The sequence below is a fragment of the Astatotilapia calliptera genome, chromosome 7 (genome assembly GCF_964374335.1).
Source record: "Astatotilapia calliptera chromosome 7, fAstCal68.1, whole genome shotgun sequence".
NCBI classification, from domain to species: Eukaryota; Metazoa; Chordata; class Actinopteri; order Cichliformes; family Cichlidae; genus Astatotilapia; species Astatotilapia calliptera.
In genome coordinates this window covers 55,934,962-55,957,671 of record NC_137428.1, presented here as the reverse complement: position 1 = coordinate 55,957,671, position 22,710 = coordinate 55,934,962, and the positions used below count along the sequence as shown (strand labels likewise).

The 22,710-nt window shown below is 39.9% G+C and overlaps 1 protein-coding gene across 8 annotated transcripts; it reads right to left on the bottom strand.

The window, feature by feature from the left end:
* Positions 1 to 3,494: 3,494 nt before the first annotated feature.
* myrf (myelin regulatory factor) lies at positions 3,495 to 22,564 on the bottom strand. 8 transcript variants are annotated; one of them, XM_080303909.1, is made up of 28 exons: positions 21,945 to 22,532; positions 18,509 to 18,552; positions 14,159 to 14,249; positions 13,747 to 14,028; positions 13,227 to 13,288; positions 12,381 to 12,603; positions 12,185 to 12,285; positions 11,903 to 12,017; positions 11,045 to 11,240; positions 10,869 to 10,945; positions 10,664 to 10,774; positions 10,465 to 10,570; positions 7,872 to 8,072; positions 7,593 to 7,701; positions 7,313 to 7,422; positions 7,071 to 7,231; positions 6,909 to 6,981; positions 6,718 to 6,800; positions 6,067 to 6,135; positions 5,883 to 5,966; positions 5,604 to 5,671; positions 5,417 to 5,491; positions 5,112 to 5,339; positions 4,849 to 4,942; positions 4,494 to 4,556; positions 4,107 to 4,212; positions 3,851 to 3,925; positions 3,495 to 3,714 (listed from the first exon to the last, which is right to left on the bottom strand). In XM_080303909.1, the coding sequence occupies exons 2-28, from the start codon at positions 18,525 to 18,527 to the stop codon at positions 3,631 to 3,633; spliced, it is 3,066 nt and encodes a 1,021-aa protein (XP_080160035.1). In that variant the 5' UTR covers positions 18,528 to 18,552; positions 21,945 to 22,532; the 3' UTR covers positions 3,495 to 3,630. The 8 variants fall into 8 exon arrangements, with proteins under 8 accessions (XP_080160035.1, XP_026031539.2, XP_026031540.2 ...); XM_026175754.2 differs by lacking the exon at positions 18,509 to 18,552 and having other exon boundaries at positions 21,945 to 22,564; XM_026175755.2 differs by lacking the exon at positions 18,509 to 18,552 and having other exon boundaries at positions 10,480 to 10,570; positions 21,945 to 22,564.
* Positions 22,565 to 22,710: the final 146 nt, after the last annotated feature.

The window sequence follows — 22,710 nt, the reverse complement described above, 5'->3', positions numbered from 1 at the left end:
TCTGATAAAGAAATCTAAACAGACTAATGAAATGAAATCAACTTGCAAAACAAACAAATGGGTAATGCCATGAGATGCACAATAACATGTTAATCGTCCTTGCATAACATGGCTTGATTCACATCCTGCAATACTTAATTTTATACATATTCCCTACCCCAGTTTGGGAGACAACCTCTTTATTTAAAAAAAATAAAAATAAAAATCAGGCTTGCAGCTTTCTTTTCATAAAGCTGGTAGTTTTGCTAGATTGTTTCTACCCCACTACTCTGTGTTGATAACATTCATCTTTCCCAAAGTCTGTCCTCTATGCTCTCCTCTTTTGTCTTCCTTCCCCTCAGGCAGTTGACAGCTGTCCTTCCCTAAACCTAGTTCTGCTAACGTTTCTTCCTTTAAAAAAATGGGTTCTTCCACCCCAGTGTCTCCAAGTACTGGCTCACAGGCAATCATCTGATTATTGGGGTTTACTGTCCAATGGCATCGACTATGAAAACAAGTTCCAGTATGAAGTTTTGTTTTCTTTAATTACTGCACTTAGTGACGACTTTGGCCAGCTCTGATGCAAGTTAACTTACAGTAAATCGACTGCAACATTCAAAAATTAAAAAGGATACACGAAGAACCAGGCGGTGAAGAACATGCCGATAGCCAGCAGCACCACAGTGAGGTGGGGGAACACAGCCGGGTTCACCGGGCTGGTGTATCTGGTCATGGCCTCGAGTTCCTACAGCCACAGAAGAAAAACAAAACAAAACAGAAACAAGCCGGCACAAGGGTTAAAAAAAAGTTGTTGCTCTAATTCACACTCCAGCCATAATACAGAGAATCTTCAAAGGAGTGCTGCAAATGAGCTAGTATCTCATTTAGCTAACACATCGGCTAACGTCAATGATTTTCACTGATAACAAGGTTTCATATAAAACTCATTTTTTACTGGTTCATTGCAGAATCACATTCAAAGATAAAACGTCTATATTTAAGAGTCAAAGTAAATTAAATAATATTAAAGCGACAGTTGCTACCATTTTGTAATGAAGCGGAGCTCCTGCTGCTGCACAGATGAAAAGGCCACGTACTGACTAACACTTCCTGGTATCCTGACGCACAGATGACGTTTAAGGAAGGGGACATGCTCCCTGCTCATTTTAGCCTTTCAGGCGCTTATTTCTTTGAGTGTGTCTTTCTCCTGGACTGTCGATTTTCAGGTCTACATGTCCACTCTACATGTGCCGAAACTGTCATATTCCGCTATGCTAATCATTTGCTGGATTTTGCTGTGTTGATTGCCAGCTACCTACCTGCTACCTACCAGGCAAATTTCAGGGTTAATTGTTGTGGTAAAGACTGTTCATAAACCGTCGACTGCCATCTAACGGGCTGAATGAACAGCTTTTTTTTTTTTTTTTTTTTTTTTTTTTTTAGCTCACCGTTTGTTTCTTTCTGATTTATCTCGGGTTACTAGCTCGAAATTTCACAGTCACTTAGAAGTGAGGGGAATTTTCAAGATACTTAGTAAGTGAAAATAATGAGATAATAACTAAAATGATTCCATACACATCCATAGTGGTCTTATAGAGCAGGTAGACTAAACAGCATAAAATGAAATAAAACCTCAGGAAATGTAATAGTAAATTTATTTACTGCATGCATTTATAGTGTTACAGCATATTTATTGACAAAAGCTTTGAAAATGAAAAGTAGTGATATTAATGTAGTCACTGAGCTTTAGTCTTTTGCGTTTTTTTTGCTTTACACATGGGCCTTTTAATATATGCATGTTTTAATGTTTATCAATCATTCCTTGGCTCCAGTAGCTGAAAGTTAATATATTATTGATATCAAAATCAAATACAAAAACAAACAAACAAAAAAAAAACCCAACAATATGCTAAAAACACACCCGATAAAAAGGAGCATTGGTAGTGACAAAAAAAATGAAGCTATACAGTTACAAACAACCCAGTTCTACCAAAGTGTCTGACACCAGTCTGGTGCACTGGATACAGCAAAAGCCTTTTTCGTATATATATATATATATATACAGTGCAAAAAGTGCTACAGTGGTTTCATTATGCTAGCTGGTGAATTATAAATAAGCTAAAATAATACCATATACCCACTGAAGTCATAATAATTATAGTGAAAGCATGTACAGAATTTTCATATTATTACAGAGTCCATAAACTTTATCTGATGGCTTTTCCTATTTAATATAAATGTGTTTTTTTTTCTTCATAAAGACACATACGGGACAAGGATTGAAAAGCAAATTTCAGTAAATGCAACAAAACCACAACGTCTGAAGTTAAATGGAGATTTCCTTTGAGACAAGTGAAGCTAATACAAAACAAAAACATAATACAAATCAGTTATATCAAACATATTATCACTGCATATACTTAGCTGTATAAGCAAAGGAAAAATTGTTTTAAAAAACATCCAGAAAAACAGAGGAAAGAGTCCAGTGTATAGAATCCAGTTTTATATGTGTGTAAATGAATTTCCTCGTAGGTTTGTGATCAAGGCATTAAGACAAGAACTTCCAAGCTGGAGCAGCATCTCAGCTACAATGTACCGTTTTAGAGAAATTGATTGGGCATGCACATGAAATGACATATTTCATATTCATATTTATTGCCTTACCAGCATTGTCCAGTTAGCAAGATACAGTGTAAGCTATTCCAGTGTTTCTTGAAATATTGTCAGTGCTGGACTCAGCGAGCTCTCAGTGCATCATGTTATTTTCCTGTGATTTCTATGCTTTCCAGTCTTAACATATTAAATCCTCTAAGGAATCTGCTACAATGTGCACAGCTCAGAGGTTTTGAGGTGTTTTTAATGCATTTAAGAAGCAGTTTCTATGTAGTAATAGGCATTAACATGTAACAGCTTGGTGTTTAATTCAGTGTCACGATTGAGACAGAAATGCCACAGAGTGTGCACACCTCTGTGCACGGCTTTTAGTCAGGGGCTGCATTAGGATAGGCAGTACAGTTAACTGCTGCAGACTCAGCACAAAGCCCCACTGCAGACACTGTGCACTACTGAGGTATCTTTTCAGTGCTAGCTGCAACCATTTACCGTGGCCTTCAGCAGATCTCCTCTCCAGTGTATAAAAGTATTGAAAAGTATTCTTCCAAACCAGTTGTGACTGGTTTTGTTGTACATACAGATCCATAGTGTATGTTTGCAGTGCCTTCTGTTGTAACATCGTAGCCTGGACTTGATTTAGAAAATTCTGCTAAAAACAATGTTACGGCTTATATTAAGAATGGAAGACATAGTGACGAGTAACAAATTTAAAAAATAAAAATTGTTGAGCTATGAACTAAGTGCGTTACTTTTACATTAGCAGTTAACAGTGGTACGACACAGTTTTCAGTTTCAGTCATCAACAGAAAAAAAAGTCATATACAGTGTTTCAAACTCCAGTGATCACAGCAAAAGGAGATGTCTTAATGCATATACATATGAAAGGGACTACAGTGGTGGTACAGTAAATCATTTGCTCTGTTTGAATATCTTTAAAATAATGTACAATAATTAGACAAAACTTGATCCCATCATAACCGCATACAAATGGAGAAATATGGTATACTGTAAAGGGACTGGGATGCATCATCTGCTTCCTCACACGCAGCTGCTTTCTATGAGAAAATGGTAGTCAGAGTACGGTGTAGATTTTCCTTCAGTGTCACAGCTCACTCTGTCACTCTGTTAACAAAAAAGAGTGTAAGAAAAACAGAATTTATTACTCACTTCTGACTTTACCAAAACAACCATGAACAGATTACAGAACGCAGAAGAGCATCCACGATGACTGTATGTTTTGGAGGACCAGGTTACTCACAGACAGGGAGACACGAAAGTGATAGGTGATGTCCTGGTAAGGCAGCACAGGCACCGACCACAAGTGATGAGTCCCCTTAGAGAGAAGCAGAAAGAACATAGGAATATCTCATTCAAAAAATGAGAAAATTACAGTAATGTAGGAAATATTTTGTATAATATCAGTATTATATAATTAGGGCAGCATCAACTGACAAAACAATGAAAAATATTTTCATTATATGAGAGATGAGGAATATATAAATGCCATTAAGTACCTTTGTTGATGTACTCTGTTCATTATAGAGCTGTGTTTCTGTGTGGTTGGGGCATAAACGTCCCTTGGTGGCTCCACATTGTCGTACCCACAAGCTGTTTGTAGACCTGTGTTGGTAAAGCTTTATTTTATCTTGGTCTTTTATTTCCTGATAATCTCCCAACAATATCTCGCATGTTGAACGTTGAAAATGTAAATGTGCAATTTGAAGCTTAATATATGAGAAATTATTTCATGAGAAAGCAGCTACAGTAGTTCCATCCATTAGTTTGTAGTTAGTACCAAACCCCACAAGTCTTTCTAGGAAACGTAAAACATTACTATGAATTCATTTGTTTATAAATCAAAACTTTGCTATTGTTATTGCAGATGGCGTTTGCGTACTCACGTCATGTGTAACGTGATTTGTGACATGGAGGAATTTCTTTTTCCATGAAGTGATACCGTGTAGCTAGAGATGAGACAGAGAAAAGGTGCATTAACATGCAACATTAATAATGCAAAGTTGTAATGCACTGATAACGTAACACTCCAGATGATGAAGCGATACTGGGTTGATAGTGACCATATTCCCAACTCCAGCCATGTTAGCAAAAAAAATAAAAATAAATCCCTACAATAGGGTTCAAAAACATCCAAGGCACAATAAAACTGTTCTTGTTTCTTTCTTTTTAGTGTTTACTTGTTTTTCATAGTGAAAATGTACACATAACTCTACATTAGAGTAACCTTTGTGTGTTTACCTGCAGCTTTTGGCTGTTGCACAGTTTTGCAGTTTGATTTCTTGGTTTGTCTCCATGATATATAAGCTACTGAGAGAGGGAGACGATTTCACTCCTGAAAAAAAGAGGGAATAAAATAGCATTAGACGCTAAACTAATAGCATTCCTTTGTACAGCATGCAGACAATTTTTGTTTGCCATCGTCAAACAAAAGGCTTTACTGTGTTTGCATACTGCATATTATGCGTGTCAAGAAAGTGCTCTGGCTGGGCTGTGATTTTTACCCTTTGTGTGCAGGCTGCGTTGTCTGCGTGGCAGTGGATGCTGCCCACCAGGAAGACGGTTGATGGCTCCCGCTCCATCCGTCTCTTCAGGGCTCGGCCTTTTGGACTTGGCAAAATAAATGGGTGCTGATGTGTGACTCAGACGGTTTCTGTTGTGATCTTTGTCCATTAGTCTGGACTTGGCCTTCTTGTTAATCAGGCCGGGTGTAGGAACTAGGCTGCTAAAAGCTAGAGAGGGAGAAATAATAAATGTGTATGGACATTCAGAAACAAGACTTTTTTCACATTACCAGAGACTTTGATACCTGGTGTGGATTGGTTGTTACTCATTGTTGAAACAGCAGCTGAATGGTTGTTTATGGCTGTGGTTGAACAGCAAGCTGCAGGAGTTTTGAGGAAACAGAATGAAATCAGATAAGCAAAACTATTCACACTACTACTTAACAGTGAAAGTTGATCCCGCGTGGTCATTTGATAAGAGCCTCCACTCACCTGGTGCAAGGGTAGTGGACAATGGAGTATCTGGACCCTTGCGGGAAGATCCCACTTCAGCTCTTGACCTGCATCAGATTCATTGGTACAGGAGGAGGACATGGTTTAGTTCAAGTAATGATACACTTAATGTAAAAGACAGTTTAAGAATGCTTAGATATGTGACTCATGATCTCCTTTCAGACAGAACAAAAGAAACGCCCTACTAAGCAATCAAAGATAAGACTGAAAGAGCAGATCAGGAAATTTGAGTAGTAGGACTGGGTGTTGATTGTGTACCATGGGCAGACAGGTGGACAGACAGTTATAGTGGCAGTGAAGATGGGCATCCAAGAGATGTAGAGAACACAGGAAGGAACATAGCTACAGAAAGCAGGGACAGATTATATAGAAAGGCATTAACAAAGAAGTGAAAAATGAATTTCATTTTACTACGAGGTGTTTGTGTGTTAAAAACACATACCCATCTTTCTCAGTGACATCTCCTCTGTGGTGAAGAGTGAGTACATAAAGGACAGACATGGAAATGACACTGTGGACAAATAAAGATCCAATAAATCAACATCATCATATCATGTATCCGTTTTTTATTGGCCCACTCATAGACAATATAAAAAAGATGGGCGTTGCATCTGCTGTTTGACTGGTTTAAAAACATTCGCATTGTTTATAATGGTCAGCAGGGGGCGACTCCTTTTGTTGCAGCAAGAAGTACAGTTACATAGAAATTTATCAGAAAATAGCTCCTTTTCTCACTTAATTTATGAACTTGGTAAACATTTTGAGTTTATCATCTCAGTTGGTAGTTTCAACTCTGTTTTGATTCAGTCTTATTTGGTTTGAGTGAAATACTTTTAGAGTAAAATACATGACAAAGCGAAGTATACTTTAAGGTATAGCGTATTAAATCACTGTAATAAGAGCATGCATTTTTCAGAGAGATCCACCACTTGCTTGTGATGTTTAGAAAAAGGGGAAAAAAACAGCCAAAATTCTCAACTTGAGGCATAAAGTTGGGGCTTGAACAAATGGATGATGAATGGTGTCTATTTCCATCTTTTAAATATAGTCTAGGGTTTAATGTCCCCTCACCAAACACATTATCTCCTCTAACCTGAAAGCCATGACCACAACCAGTGCCAGGATGGTTCCCTGCATGAACTTCTGACTGATGCAGCCCTGATCTGGAGGTAAATTCTGCAATAAGCAGATCAGATGTAATTAAATGAGCACATTTTACTTCAAAAACAGAACAATAACAACAATAACGAAGGGAGAAAAGAAAACACTAGTATCATCACGCACCTTGCTTCCTGGGTTGACTGTCTTTTTCTTTAGTGGGCCACTTCCTGTCCTGCTAAAATAACTTCCTGACTGGCTACATTAACAAGAAAAACACAAGTAATTTCTTTAACCTTTACGGTCATACTGTCATTGTGTGATAATGTGTAAATGAATTTTTCTTACCTGACCGTGCCCCCGCTCACGGTGCTCTTCATGCTGTCAAAGCGACGCAGTTTGGCCAGTTTGCGGCTCCAACGCTCCAGCTCATCGATACGAGTCTCCAGGTTGTCCGTCAGCTTACACAGCTCCTTCACCGCTCCGACGTTCTCCATAAAGATACGCTCCTTTGAAATTAGAGGAAGCAATCAGAGTTGATGGTAATGACTTTGAGCACGGTACTGTATGCATGCCTGAACTTTCATTACCTTGTTGACAACTAATAGGTTGGAAATAGTTTCTCCATTTGCACACACCACATCACCCCCCTCTTTCACTGCCTCAGGCAAAATTTGTTGAACCTCTTGAGCAATCACTCCTGCAGAAGGATACACCAAGCAAGCCCTCACAGATTAATGCAGGATATACTTAACAATGGACTTATACTAAATGAAGACATTGAGATGATAGCATGATATACTGCACAAACAAATGAGATGCTGAAATGCAAGATTTAAACTTGTACAGTTTTTTTTAGGAAGTTGTTACCAGTCTCTGCAGTGTTCTCTATGCCCACGGTGGCAGCAAACTCAGGCTTGTATTGATAATGGACCAGCCTCATCTGAGAAATCCGTTTTAAATTGTCTGTGGTGTCGACCTACACGCAGACAGAATGTGCAGATGGTATGAAAACACAACGCTAACGTTGCAGATGAAGAATACAACATGACATGACTTGGATGGCATGATTCACGATGGTGTGCTGAAAACACACAATGACACGCTGAGAGTTTTGAGGCACACATGTACTGTGAGTGCCATCCTGACCTCCTGGACATTTTCTTTGGCCCTGATGTCAGATGGGTGCACAAGGGAGCCCATGACCTTCAGGTTGCCATGGACAACGAGGGCCTCGTCCGGTCTGTCTGTATTGACACCGACTCTCCCGTGGTGGTAGACGGAGTCTGGCAGTTGTCCACGCTGCCACAGCACCTCGTTGTCGCTTTCAAACTGGCCTGGGTTGGATGCCTGTCGCAGAGAAGCAAAGAAGGAGATACAAAGAAAACGTGTGATTGGGATTTTGAAAATGTTATAATAAAAAAAGCTTTTTTTAAAGATAGATGCAATGCTCCAAAAAACAGGTTGACATTTAGGAATATATGCTTATTTGCTTTCCCGCAAACAAGATAAGAAGATCCAAGCAGACGTTTTCTAAGTGAGTCATTATAAAATGATGACTCTGCCTTACAACTATAAACACTTTTCATTTGTTTACATGGGCAGGCAACACATCATACAAACAACCAAAAGTAACCGAGCTGTTCCAGTTCTGTATTGCTGCTATGCTAGGCTAAGCTAAGCTAACCGGCATTACCGTGCAGAGATGTGTAACATCTTCTCATCTTGCTTTTTGCAAGAAAGCAGACAAGCTTATTTAGTGTTTAATAAGTCATTGTCTAACAATAAGCAAATGTACGTGTCACAGTCAAAAAGCTCTTCTAATATTTGCTATCATACTTTGTAATCATATGCTTTACAAATCTACCCAGATAGCATACATATTAGATATGTCAGGATTACCTTTGCCACTTATAAGTCAATTATATCAGTGTCAAATGTTGTAATGGCCTGATGTGCCTACGGTCTGGCTCATATACAGTGTTGTGCAAAAGTCTCAAGCCACCCCTCATTTTTTATATTTTTGCTCTCTGTCAAGATGGACCCATTCTGCTTCAATAATACTGAGATTCAGACTCTGGGGAGGTCGATTCATGACAGACTGTGATCGTGGTCATGCTGAAAAAAGAAGCAAGTCAGAGGCTTTCTAGATGGTATTGCATGGCAGATCAAAATCAGAGAGATTTCTGGATTCATACTTCCATCAATTTTGACAAGTTCCCCAACACCGCTTTCTGAAATGCAGCCCCAAACCATGAGTTTGGAACATATTGCTGAAGATTTAAAGATTCACCACTCCATCAGACCTGTTGCCATTGATTTTTAGTCCAGGTCTTGTGTAGTTTAGCGTACCTCAACCTTTTCTCCCAGCTTCCCTTTCCTAAGAAGGCTTCTTGACATCTTTTTACTGGGGTCATTTCTGGTCAGGCTTTAGTAAACAGTAGATGGATCAGTATATTTTTTAAGGACATGACTTTAAGACGCTGTTTATATGCTCGAGACCTGCAACTTATTGTTTTGTCCTACAATTGTTCAGTTTTCATACATTTTTAAGAACACGCTCCACACCATGCTGAGATGTGCCAAGTTTTTGTGCTCTGTGGAAATCACCTTGTTGGTGCAAAAATGTTATTTTAACCCCATCAAACTATGTTATTTTTGGCATTTTTTGTAAAATTGAGTGAAGAAATAGAAACAAATGATCTGTTTGGTAGTGAGTGCCTAAAGATACAATTTAAAATTGACACACCACCGGATCTTCCCTTCAGTTAGGTGATTTTTTTTAACACGTTATAGGTATGTGTGTGGCTTTACAAAAAAAATATATTATTCTGAAAATATCAGGTACAAAGACTCGAACAAAAATGAGGGGGGAAAAAAGCCAATGTCATAAGAATGCTCAAGACCACTGTCACAAACTGGGTAAAAGTAGGTGATAAGGAGAGAGTTTAAATATATTAAAATATAAAATGATGTAATAAACATAACCTAATCAAAACTTCATCAATAGGTTGTGTCAGGTGGAGTAGAAGAGAGACTGAGCAGTTCATCTGGGCCAGCTTTTATAGCCTGCAAGACACAGGTACCCTGCATTAGCTGATGGTTCTCCCATGGCAACCAATCAACAGCAAGCCATGGCTTTCATGAGTGTGGGAGCGTCATAACAACCACTTTTAAAAAATTACAAGAAAGTCTGTCTCTTTGGAAGCAAAATATAATGAAATGAGGGTTACTGTTTAAGGTGTGGCTGAATTGAGATAGCAACGCTCATCACTGTCAGTAAAGGCTAAACGTGAACCACAAGAGAACCACATTGTAAGCAAATATTGCTATCTGAGTAGGTTAATGACAACACTGTCACTGTCCAGCAAAAACAATTGATTTCAAAATTTGGGGATTTTAACATTTTAGATACATTCAAAAGATATAAAACGTGATGAATTTAAAATGCAAGCATAAATCCAGACTGTTGTACTTAGTTCATGAATAGTAGGTTTTTAAAAAAGATATACAGTTGTTACAAGACAGTAACAATGCGCTTTGTTTCATAATATGAACTCTTCTAAACAAAAGTATTTGAGGTGTAATGAAGATTACAGGCATGCAGATAAAACTAATGGAAAGAACAGAAAAGAGAGAAGATGATGTGAGAAATAGTGTATTACAGAAAGGTGTGCATAGCAGACAAAGAGTAAGGTGTCACATTCACAAGGGATATGATTGTTGTAGGAAGCAGACAGACATGGCCAGACGTTACCCTGACGATGATCCTCTCAGACACATGAGCAGCCACAGTGTAGCTCTGATTGTGGGACTGTGCATGGAGCGCCACCACCAGCATGAAATACCTGGAAAGGCAGAATAATCCGAGGTAGATGTGACTACCCGAACTTGGCCTGTGAGCAAAGCGTGTGGTATTTTTACGTGCAGTGGCTTTTCACCTCTGATCAGGGTTTGGCTTGCCCTTCTTTCTCATGTTATTTGCTGTGGTCTCGCTAAAATGGAGCCGTCCCACTGTGACCTTAGTGACCTGATCTGAAGGCAAAGTGACACTGAAAGAGACAAAAATCAAGAGATTATTTAAAAATGAAAAAACAAAACCACTACAGCTATTTACTGTTTCTCAATTAAAAACCTCAAACTCACAGGACTGGCTTGAAAGGTCTCTTGCTGCGGTCGGACTGCGACTGCTCCACACTGATGGACTGATTCATGGCTTCCACCTGGCAGTGAAGGCAGAAATAACCCATGCAGTCAATATACTACAGAACTAATAAATACTATAGCCAGTCACAATACTGCTGCCTCGATGTTGCCTTCACCTTTACTCCATTAAGTTTGAGATAAAAACAATCAATGGGCTGCAGTCCTTCGCTTGTCTTGACATACTTGGGATCTCCAAGCATGCCGATGTATACCGTGACCTGAAAATGGTTCTTCTTCTGGCAAACAAAAGCATCATCAGCTAAGGAGAAGTTGAAGCCTTTGTCAGCGTCAACACGGTAGGTTGGCATCGGGCTAAAAGCAGGGAAAGAGAAAGCATCTTAACACTAGGAACACACAGGAAACTTCATAGTTTCCGTATTTTTATCACTAAAGATAAAGACATGCACGTGGATTTATCTGTCCTTAACATTAATTTTAAATCAATTACACTGTAGCCTAATAAAATTGGTGTACGTATTTGAGATTCCTAAAAGATCTGAATAAAAAAAAGAACTTCATAATAAATGAAAAGACTCTTTCTTTGTCTTTCTTCTCTGTTTTAAGTAGGCATGGTGTTCTAAAAGTTGTGATGGTCAACCAGGTGGTTTTGATAACATATCTGAAAGGTCTAGTGAGTTCATTCTAACCCTCCTCCCTACCTATACTTCTTTTTATTTTGGCACTGTGAGTGCATAAGAAGGTGCACGCTAATTTTTTTCCCTATACCCCCTCCTCACGTTGCCTTTCTAAGCCGAAACCCTGTGCTCGTCACTCCCCCGCACAGCTCACCACTGAGGAATTTAGAGGCCTTTTTTGCAACACTCCTATTCCTTTGGCACTCCCGCTATACACTTTGTTCACATTATCCATTTAACTAATTAAGACTCCTCTCATTTTTGAGCCTCTGTGGGGGTATTTCTGCTCTTTTCGTTCCAAATAAACATTACAACGTGTGCAAGTGAACTTCCACCCACAGCTCTTTGCAGTTGGCATCATATAGCAGCGTCCACTTGTTCTGCTGGTGAGGTTGCCACTTAATGCACTGATAATTTGGGTCCAGGTAGGCATTGTCTGCATCCTGCATTAAACCTGTGAAAAACAGTTTGAAATGTGGGCTATTAAAGGGTGACCAAGGACTGTTAATAATGTTCATATCTGTTTTGTAAGCGTCTTTATCTGTGTTAGAGTTTAAGGGCAGTGGAGAGAAGGTGAAGTAGAGGAGGTGAGGAAGGGGGGAAAAGAAGATGCCTGCCTACCTGGTTCTTGTTTGATGATACCTGTGAGGATTTGGGAATTCAGGGTGCTGTTGGGAGAGTCAGAGTGCTTCCTCTTCTTTGCTTGATGAGCAGGAACGCTGCTGTGAGAGAAAGAAATTGTAAAGATTAGCCATCATTCTCTCTGGGCAACGCAATCCCCCCCAACTCCTCAACCCTGTGCATCGTCATGACTCACTCTTGACCCTGAGGGTGCTGAAGTAACTGATGAAGCATCTGCGTCTGCTGCATGTCTCCACTTCCGCTTGCAGCCGGTCCAATGGCGTACTGGGATATCATGGGCTCAGGCTTCAGGTACATGTCCCGATGCATGCTGGGATAGTGCCCGTGTGGTGGGAGAGGCGGCGTTGGAGTCATGTGGCACATGTTCTCTGGAGTCATGGTCCTGATCATGTGAGGATCTAAAAAAAAACCCATTGGGAAAGGAGAATTATGGTTACATTGTTCTACAAACTGTCGGCCCTTGTGGCTCCTTTTTCACACTCAGAATGTAAATTTCCTCCTACATATCAATCCTCCTGTTTTGCATTTCTTTCTGTAGTTTATTCTGCTGTCCTCCAACCTTGGCTAAAGGTCTTTTTCTATTGTTTCAAACTGAAGGGGTGCCCATCAGATAACACCATTCCACACCTTTTTCACTAATACCAACACAGGTGTTTGAGCGGCATAGAAATGTGACTTTGGGCACGGCCGGTATTCAGCTTGTACGCTGAACTGAAAAGTGCACCTGAAATGAACGTGTTCAGAAAATGTAGAATATTAAAACATTAATAAATACCAGACCCCAGCTTCCTTTAGTGTCTTGTTAGGTATCGAATTGTTTGCAAATGAACTCGAGTTTCTGCTTGTTCAAACACACCAAACTGATGACTAACAGATATTGACTCAGAGAAGTTTAACCTGTGTAAACCTTTCATATTTTCTCCCACTTTCTTTGATTTAAAGCACCACTTCTTTTCCTTATTATTGGAGCTCGTTTGACTTTTCTCTTTTTAAGGAGAGAGAAAAAACACTTGTTACTCACCATTCACCTGTTGGGGAGAGTACGGTTCTGAGCTGGAGTCTGGGGGTGACTCAGGTAGTGTCCTAATAAACAAATATAAAAACAAATAAGGTAGTAGATGTTACCCTCACAAACTAACAATAGCAAGATTTTATAATCAGAGCTATATTTAAAATTCTACCGTGCTAGAAATCGTCCCCATGCATTCTTCTTGTTTTCCAACTGCCATTATATCTAAGGCAGAACCTGGGATCACTCTCATGTACAAGCCCTTTACACGAGATGTGTGTGTCTGAATTTTTTTTGCAGGACGTAATTTGACTCTCTTTCTCTCTGGCTGTTATCAGTCTCCCTCCCCCTCTTGGGCGTCTGAAGCTTTATTTGTTCAAATGACGCTTGATTAAGTATTGATTGCATAATGGAGCTGTAGGTTGTGAGGTGCCAAGAGCATCTAGGATCTGCACTCCTTTTCATCAACTCACGTTATGTTTTGTGTCCTCCCTGTACCTCTATCCATCTAACACCATGCTATTGTGCTCACCCTGGAGCGTAATGGCCCCTGTGCTCAGGTTTGACGTGAGCCTGCTGCTGTTGCTGGTGTTGCTGCTGCTGTTGCTGTGCCAGACAGGGGTAGCCGTGTCGGAGGCCCAGCGATGGACCTGGGGGGTAGGCGTTCTGGCAGCTAGGGGGCCCAGGTGGAGGGGCTCCTTGGCGTAGTGGAATAGGGGGGCTCACACCACACACCAACCCTCCAGAGGAGGACACTCCTGCTTGGGGAGATGAATAATTTGGTCCTGGGGTGCTGTGGACCTCTGAGAAACAGCTGGGAGAAAAGAAGAAGAAAAAAGGATTAGCCTTATCAGGAAAAACAAATTCCTTTGTAACAACATGATCTGATGTGGTTGGCGGATGTTGTTTTGACGTTGCTGGGTTGGTTCAGAGTCCCTACTGACATGTCAGCACTATCGTCCTCCTTGCTGATGTACTCTTCCAGGATACTGGTGTCGATGTTGGCTGGTTCCAGAGAGCTGGTAATATCATGACCTGTGGTGAAGGCAGGGTTGGGAACATGGAGGGGAGATAGAGAGCATCTGGGGATTAGCAAAAGGAGTCTTTCAGCAACTTCACTCAGTGCCACGAGAGTTGCGGTTTCCACATAAGCCTGTGTTGTAACCATTCCCTATCTAAAAACATAACACAAAACGAACATTAAAACATATTATAAACTCAGTAGAGCATGTGATATCAACACATTCATGGATTAAAAGGTCGTTATGTTTTCTTGAACATATAATTGAAAATCGTGGAAAAAGAAGAGCTGTGATTGGCTTTTAAACAATTTAAACATCATCATTTCAGGAGTGAGCAACTAGGATCTGGTAGTTATCATTACATGCTTATGATTCAGTGCCACTAAGTGGTTACACATATAGACTGGAATGGTAAATGGATAGCATGTTTCTAATCTTACACAAAGCAACTGGAATCACTTTACGTCACCGTTTCAACCTTGGACAAAATCCTTAGAATTTTTTTTTTCCTAAACAGGGAAAAATTCTAATTTTGCTTAAGCATATAAAATCAAAGGTTTATTTGTTTAAATAATTAATCTTTAATGCAAACTGAATGTGTACAAATCAAGTCAATTTAATTTAACCAGACTGCATTAAATTGAATGTTTAATATTGTACTTCTGTAATGAAATTACATGGAAAATTTACACGCAATCAAAATTTTGGGCATACACTTGTTTGAGTATGACTGCAGGATTTTATTGTCAGTATTTTTCTTCTTTGTTGAAATTTAAGTTCATCTTAAAGGTGAGTTAGAAACACATTTTCAATCATTTCCAAATCCTTATTCCAACCCTGCGGCATTTTTACCCTTTGAGAGGCAAAGCCTCACAAATCCCAAACACATGACCCCACCTAATCTTTAAAATGCCAATATGTAGGACGAGCACATTCTTATGGATATATTTAGAAAAGAGTAAACCAGGTTATAAAAACTGGCATTTACTATGTCAAACAGAACATTCATCTCGAGTGTTACACGAAGGTGAGACTTTCGCTAAAGCTGTCACTAAAATTGTCCCAAACTGTGCTGGGCACAGTGTGGTTGGGAGGGGGGCTGGTATAGTGGGTGGTCAGTGAACCTCAGACTTTGTTTCTCTTGCTCATTCTCTCTCTTTCTTTCACCCCCCCCCCCCCCCCCCACACACACACACACACACACACACTCACACATACTCTTCCTCTGATAGATTAAGCAGCTACTCAGTTGGGAATGCAAGGAATTTTTGTGTTAACATTGGAAAATGTTTCTCACTTTCCTTTTAAAATAAAAACATCTACTAACTTCGTTCAGTTTACCTGAAACCAAACGAAAAGGTCGCTTTATAGTACTCGTGCCACAGTTTCTCTGAACCCACTTTAAACATTTTGACTCATCACCACAGACAGTTTATTAGACAACATTGTATTTTGAATAAAAACCCCAAAGTGTACAGCAAAAAAAAAAAGTTACAAGTCTTAATCATTAAGGCAACAGACTAAACCGCTGGTCTCAAGCTAATCAAATAAAATTCGACAGTTTGACATCATAAATCCTTATGGTGCACTATTTATGATGTAAACTGTCTTGTTTTCACTGGGAAGAAACAGATGGTGAATGTCTCCTAATACATGCCAGTGCAAAGGGAGAAAAGCAGGATGGTTCCCCTTAAATAAGATCCAGATGTGCACCCCACCCAAAGAGGCAGTAAATTTGAGCTGGCAGGACTGATAAGAAAAAATTGAGAGATAGAGGGAGAGGGGAGGGCAGATAGATGGAGGCTAAGGAGAAAGGGGAGAGAGGGGGGCAGGATGGGCAGAATGCAAGTTTAATGTCTAAGGGTTCTAGCTATAGCGGAAAAACAGAGAGGAAAACTGAAGGGAAAATATGAGACAGACCATCTTTCTGCCCAGTAGAAACCGATCCCTACCAAACAGAGATGCGACTTAAATGTATTTATTGAATTATGCCTTTGTCTCTAACATAACATTTATGGACTTCAATTACTTAAATCTGCAGTTATTAGATTTCTTTTTCACTCAGCAGAAATTTAAATAGTTCAGGAATACAATAGTTGGATAATGTCAGCTTTTAGGGTGGCATAGCAAAAGCTTGTGGGCAATTTGAAAAATCATTGTGGCCGGTTAGATAATGTAGAGCTAATATTTGCTCTCTTTCTGTTTTGGTCTCTACCAACTCTTTAGTTCCTCCACTTTCACTGAAAGTCTTTGTGTTAAAAAACAGAACAAAAAACAGCTATCTGCTCCAGCTGACAACACCATAAGTGTTGCAGCAGTCCAGTTAACAGTAAAGCAGTGGAAGAACAGCTAAACAGTGAAATCTCACAGGGTTAAAGGGAGCTATATGTTTCAACCTTGTTTGTCCATATAAGCAGCGACTTTAGAAAATAAATGGAAAATCACAGTTAGCTCCATTTATCACTGTGTTGAGAAGAAGGTAAGAGTAAAATCTTTGCAACATGCGATTCAAACCTGATACAACGACTGTGACTTAAATAAAGACTGGACACCCGATAGAGACACCAGTACAACAGCACAGGTCTAAATATTGGGGCTAAAGCAAGAGTAAAGTTCAGTTATCGTCAGACAAGGATGTCAGGAATTGGAATACACTTTCACTGTTGCAACTTTACCCCATCACTTTGTGTTTTACTACTAATAAAAAATGCACCGATTATTAAATCGCTTTCTCTTCAGTTGTTGTGAACTGGATGTATACATTTCCCTGTCCTCCATGTTTTTCGTTGTCCAGCTGTGCTCAGTGAGGAACAGTGAAGTGATTGTCAGTCCAACTTCGATACAGACTCGCCCTTTGAGAGATTAGGGGCTGAGAGGGATGTATGTGTGTGTGTGCCTGTGTGAGTACGCATACGCGTGCACATGTGAACACGCACTTGTTTTTATGCTCATGAGTGTGTGTGTTTTGCCACCATTTCAATGCCTTGCTTGTAAAGACAGAGGACTGAGTGTGGGAGAGCTTGTTAATCACAGTTTCACTCATAGCATTTGGTTAAACGCACAAATTAAATTTTTCTTTTTTTTTTTAAATTATACCTCCCAAGCTGCATCGGCATCACTTCCCTGTGTAAAATAGGACAGTGGCCTTGGCTGAGGTTGTGCTAAGTCAAAGCATCATGAAGTTAGAATCCCGAGTCACATGACCTCTTCAGTTAAAGTGTCATGTTACTCAGGTGTTTTGTTTTTGGCACCACATCAAGGTTACTCATCATCCTCTTGGGTCACGGTCTTAACATCTTTCCAAACTATACATTTATCATCAACAGTGTGAATCGACTGGACTGTTTTTCCATTACATGCAACATCTAGATCCTTGAACAGAGATTCCTCCTCAGTTTTTCCCTCCTTTTTCCCTAAACGGAGGGCTCAAGGGCACCACTTCCAATTGGAGGACACATATGTAAACTATTATCAAGGTTAATGACAGTTAAGAAAAAAAGCAAACAAAAAAAACAATTCTAATCTTCAACAAATTTTCTAAACGTTATTGATTTTCGCATCCAAATGAGATTTGCATGCGCTTGCATGAACATGTTAATAATTAAACACTTAGTGAGTATCTTAACTAAGAGTGAACAAAGTCCACCTGATTAGCAAACAGTTGGACTACAGTGAACTTGGCCGCACATACGCACACCAAGAACACAACGCACGATTAACCAACAATAATAATTACAGTAAAAAAAACCTAAAAAAAACTTTTTTTTAACGAGCATTAAAGTTATATTTGTAGAAAGTATTGATTGCTAGAGTCTGGATTTGGGATTTCATTGATATATAAGCCTGCTTTTAACAAAAAGGTTCTCTATTTATCTGTTTTTCACCGTCCCATTTGAACTAGCCCCCTCCCCGTAAAAATCTATAAAAAAACCTGATGCATTCAGATAATGTCAATTTCATCCACGCGCACAGCCTAACAATAACTCAGCTGCTCTCAAAAATGCAGCTCAAACTAGAGACATGGGGATAGCACCTACAGATTACAGTTAATGTGTGAAATCATCAGTAGAAGGCGTTAGACTAGCTGGACATAACTCTAAGGTTACTGGTCTTCTCTATTTGTTAACATGACAGAGTTACCATTAAAAGAGTGCAGAGCATCCCTTGGACACAGATATTATTGAGTGAGATGAACAGAAAGCCCCCTCATTGGGTGCAGACTAACAAGTTGAATCTAGACAGAAACAGAGCGGACAGAGCGGCTCAGAGTACCTGCACGTAGCCAAAGCATGTTGAAGTCCTTGAGTTGAAAACACCTGAAACAGAAGATGAGAAGAACAATTCCTGTCTATTTTTCACATGTTTCCCTACTCGGGCTAAAAAACCTTTCTCCTGCAGACCTGAAAGCCGTAGATTAGAGTACCTAAATGTATGTGTGTGTCATACTGTGTATATGTTCACGTGTGTGTGTGTGAGAAAGGCTGTTATAATGAGGATTATTTCCCAGTCATGAGAAAGGGCTGTACCAGGCTACCACACACAGCCCTTGTCGCATACAAGCACTGGTCGCACCGGTGGACCTGGCTCAGGAGATTATAGGAGTAACACGGCTGGGACCGGGACAGAGAGAGAGAGGCTGGAAAGCAGCAAAACACTGCAACTGTGAGGTCGAGGGTCAGTGCACGACAGAGCTACAGAGCATGGCGAAACAAAGAGGGAGAAGACGCTGAAAAGGGGAAAAAATAGAGGAATAAAGATAAGATGCGGAGCAACGTGTAGCAGACGATGAAAAAAAAAGGTTTTCTTATGATAACGCGTTTAGACACAGAGAAGTAAAGAAGACCTCAGTTATTGCTTACTAATCAAATATGGAAGATGCAGTCTAAACATCCAATAAGAAGCAGAGTCTTCACAGCAAATTTGTTCTGTTAACACTATCTGTTACCTGCCTGCAAATTATTGCACACAAACATGAACTTAATCTCCTGATGTCGAGTGGAGCCGTAAACAACATTCGCTACCTGAGGATTAGTGGGATGGCAGTTTGAAGTGAAGGGAGTGGGGCGGGACAATGAAAAATAGAACCCACTTGTAAGCGCAGTAAGCCTGGCTGCTCAAAAACAATAAACTCCTCAACCAGCATTTCATTGCTAAATCCATGAATCAGAGGAACCATCTAAGTGACAGCCTTCTTATCCATTATTCACCGTGACTGTGGGAGTACTGCGGGACTTAGTAACCCAGGTCATGGATTGCTCTTGAACCAAGAAAATTATTAATCCACCTTTAGACTTGTTAAGTGGTTATAGGCTCAAAGATTGTTTTTTTGTTTTCATTATTTCATTATTTCTGGCAGGTACAGAAATAACAGCATCCTCCATCTGCATGGGTACGTTTGAAAGTGATGAAACTGATTTGTAACCAAGTGCCTGGAAAGCCAGCAACATTCATTAGCAATATTTTTATATCACTTCATCATTTGTGCCCTTTTGTTCCAAGGTTCCAGCTTGTTAACTGTGTGAACTTGCTGGGTTTCTTTATTTTTTGTGACTGTAGACTGGATATCTTTGTGTGATTGTGCTGGCTCTTTGTGTCATTTTGAAAAGAAAGTAATGAATCTTTTAATTGGGAAAATATTTTACAAAAAATGATTTGATGAGTAAGGTAGGCGTCACTGATTCCTCTGTGTAGGTGCAGCTACACAGGCCCGCTAACACGCCTTGTAACGTCAACTGGATCCACACTTTTTTTCCTCCCCACCATATTTCGAACTCATTTTGAGGCTGGAAAATCTCACACAGATGATTCAACCAATCGTTTGTTTACCTGATGGAGAAACCCAAGACAACAGCAACAAATGTTACTGTTAAACGTTGCGCTCACACACGGCTCGACTTCGAGTCACTATAGTGAGTCAGAGAGGAGAAGGTCAAGTTTTGAGGGGGTTGGTGCTTTCGTTGGGTTTTCCCTCAACCCAGCCAGTTTCTCTCCACCCTGAGCCTGCACTATCTCACCTCCTCGCCCTGTCTGCTAACTGTCACTCTAATGGAGTCAGAGAGAAAGAGAGCGAGAGGCCAAATACCCGAGGAGAAACACCAGTCTCACCTCATTGCATTTAACAGCTACCAGGGCTATGTCAGGAATGTACATTAAAGTGAATGTATACATATTTCACCATTACAACAGTTTACCTGGTGCTGAAATCCATTATAGAGCTGTGTGTGTGCGTGCACGTCTGTTTGTGTTTCAGGCATGACTGAAAGACCCCAGCTTAATTATCTCATGTATTCAGATTTGCAGATTTTCGACTTTCACTCCACTTTAAAGTCAAATCTTCAATTCAATATCAGACGAACACTTGTGGCATCAAAATCATAAGGGGTAGTTAGGAGAAAGAGGACAATAAGCACGTACTTTATACTTCTCATGGACAAGTTGACATTTTAGCCCAAGCGAGAGCGGCTGAAATAAAGCCAAAGTAAGAACATCTCTCTTACTCCCAAAGCAAGAATGTAAACACACTAAATTCCTCTCAGAATGGCGAGAAACCTCTGACAGTCATGGATGGCTGTGTATATTTAAGTCAGCACTAAGTGTGTACTATAATAAAGTGCTAAGCCTCTTCACAGATAACTTGTCATGTAGAGTGTTTTTGTATATGTGCACCTGACGCTCCCTGGAAAAGTTATTTATTCAATTAAAAAACAAACAAACAAATTGGTAAAGTGTGAATTTGTTATGTTGACTTATTTTTTTTTTCCTTCTGTTGTGTTTCTTTTTTTTTTGGTCTTCGTTGTTCTTTTATTATTTACACAAATTACACAGTCACTCAATACACAGGGAAACTCTTGTAATTTGAATAATGGGGTTTTCTTGTGCCACATGTGATGAGAAATTTCAGAGAAGAAAAAAGGCTCATGAAGTCAGGCAATTACTCAAATTGCGACTGAATAATTGAACTCAAGACAGGCAGCTCAACCCAGGACGTCAACGTCACAGCAGAAACCAAACAAAGAGAAACATCAGTTTAGAAAAATAAAGTCTACCTGCTGAAATTACACGAAATACAAGTCTGAAGACTGATTTTGTCCAAAGCCTTGCAGCATAACTGCTGGCTAACGTGACACATTTGTTTGCAACATGATGATCGCGTCTCTAACACCAACAACACACACACCGTGCCTGCAGCACATTTACAAAACACAACATTTATCTTCACTTGAATTCCTACCCTTTCAACCCTCAACCCCACCCTCCTCTAACTCATTTTTTGCTCTTAGGATTCCCAGTTTTACTTGATCTGTTCCCCATCACCAGCACTTTTGCCCCCACCTCCTCACCCACCGACCCACTCTCCCCGAACCCATTAACCCTCCTGAATTTTAACAATATAAGTATTATTTTTTAGGAGGGCAGCATATAGGAAACATTTACTGTGAAAGAGAAACTTTCTCATATGACCACCCAGTCTATCATCTCATGTTAACCACCTGCCGTATCCGGTAAATTAAAACAGCGGAGGGGTTTTTCACACTGATGCTGTGCGTAAAAGTGGAATTAACAAAAAGAAATATTCAAAAACAGATTGGCGCTTATTTTCTTCACGAAATGCAGTTTTCTAGAAGTAAGGTCGGGTTATATAAATTTAAAAAGACCACTTTTCTCTGAAGTTTTAAGAAGAAACTTTATAATAATCAGAAAGTCTTACCTTCAAAAAATCTCTGTAACGCTTCTGTTTCATCTACCACGTCCTGGTCCATCCTAGCGGGTCCCACATAAAAAATCCATGAAAGTCTCCCCTTTTCCGAACGAAATCAATTCGGATCGGGGAAACATTCACACAAACATCCCGGACTCTAATTTACAATTATCGCGACTTTTTTTCTACTTGCGCTTCAATCCACCGTTTGCGAAGAACTTCTTTCCTCCTGTTCAAACAATCAAACCTTGGAACTGGATTAATATTCTGTATGTTCTTCGCCGTTTCAGCTGAATATAACTTTAAAGCTTTAATCTCGGTCGATTTGTTGTTTTTTTTTCAATTAAATTGTCACTAAAAGTCTCTGTAAGAAAATCATTAGAAACGTCCCTTTAGTCGCGCCTTCCCTTCAGCTCCCACACGCTTCATAGTAATGTTTGGTTTGCGTTCTTAAAAGCGATCTGCAGCCTCCTGGGGGACACTGGGAGAAAAAGTCGACGGTTAAATGAAAAGTTAGAAAATTATTAAAAAGGGTTAAAGTTGACTCCCTCAGGTTGAGTCTCTTCCTCCTTTGCCTCTCCCTCTCAGACAGGATGTGAGCAGCAGAGTCGGAGGAGAGGAGCTGAGGCAGGTGAGGGATGTGCTGCTGCGAACATCCCAGGAGAAAAAAAAGGAAAAAACTTTAAAGTTTCTGTGAGGACCCAGATACTCTGTGGTCTGTCTTTACAGATAGTTTCAATATGAATTTGGCATTGCTTCACTCTTATTATCATTA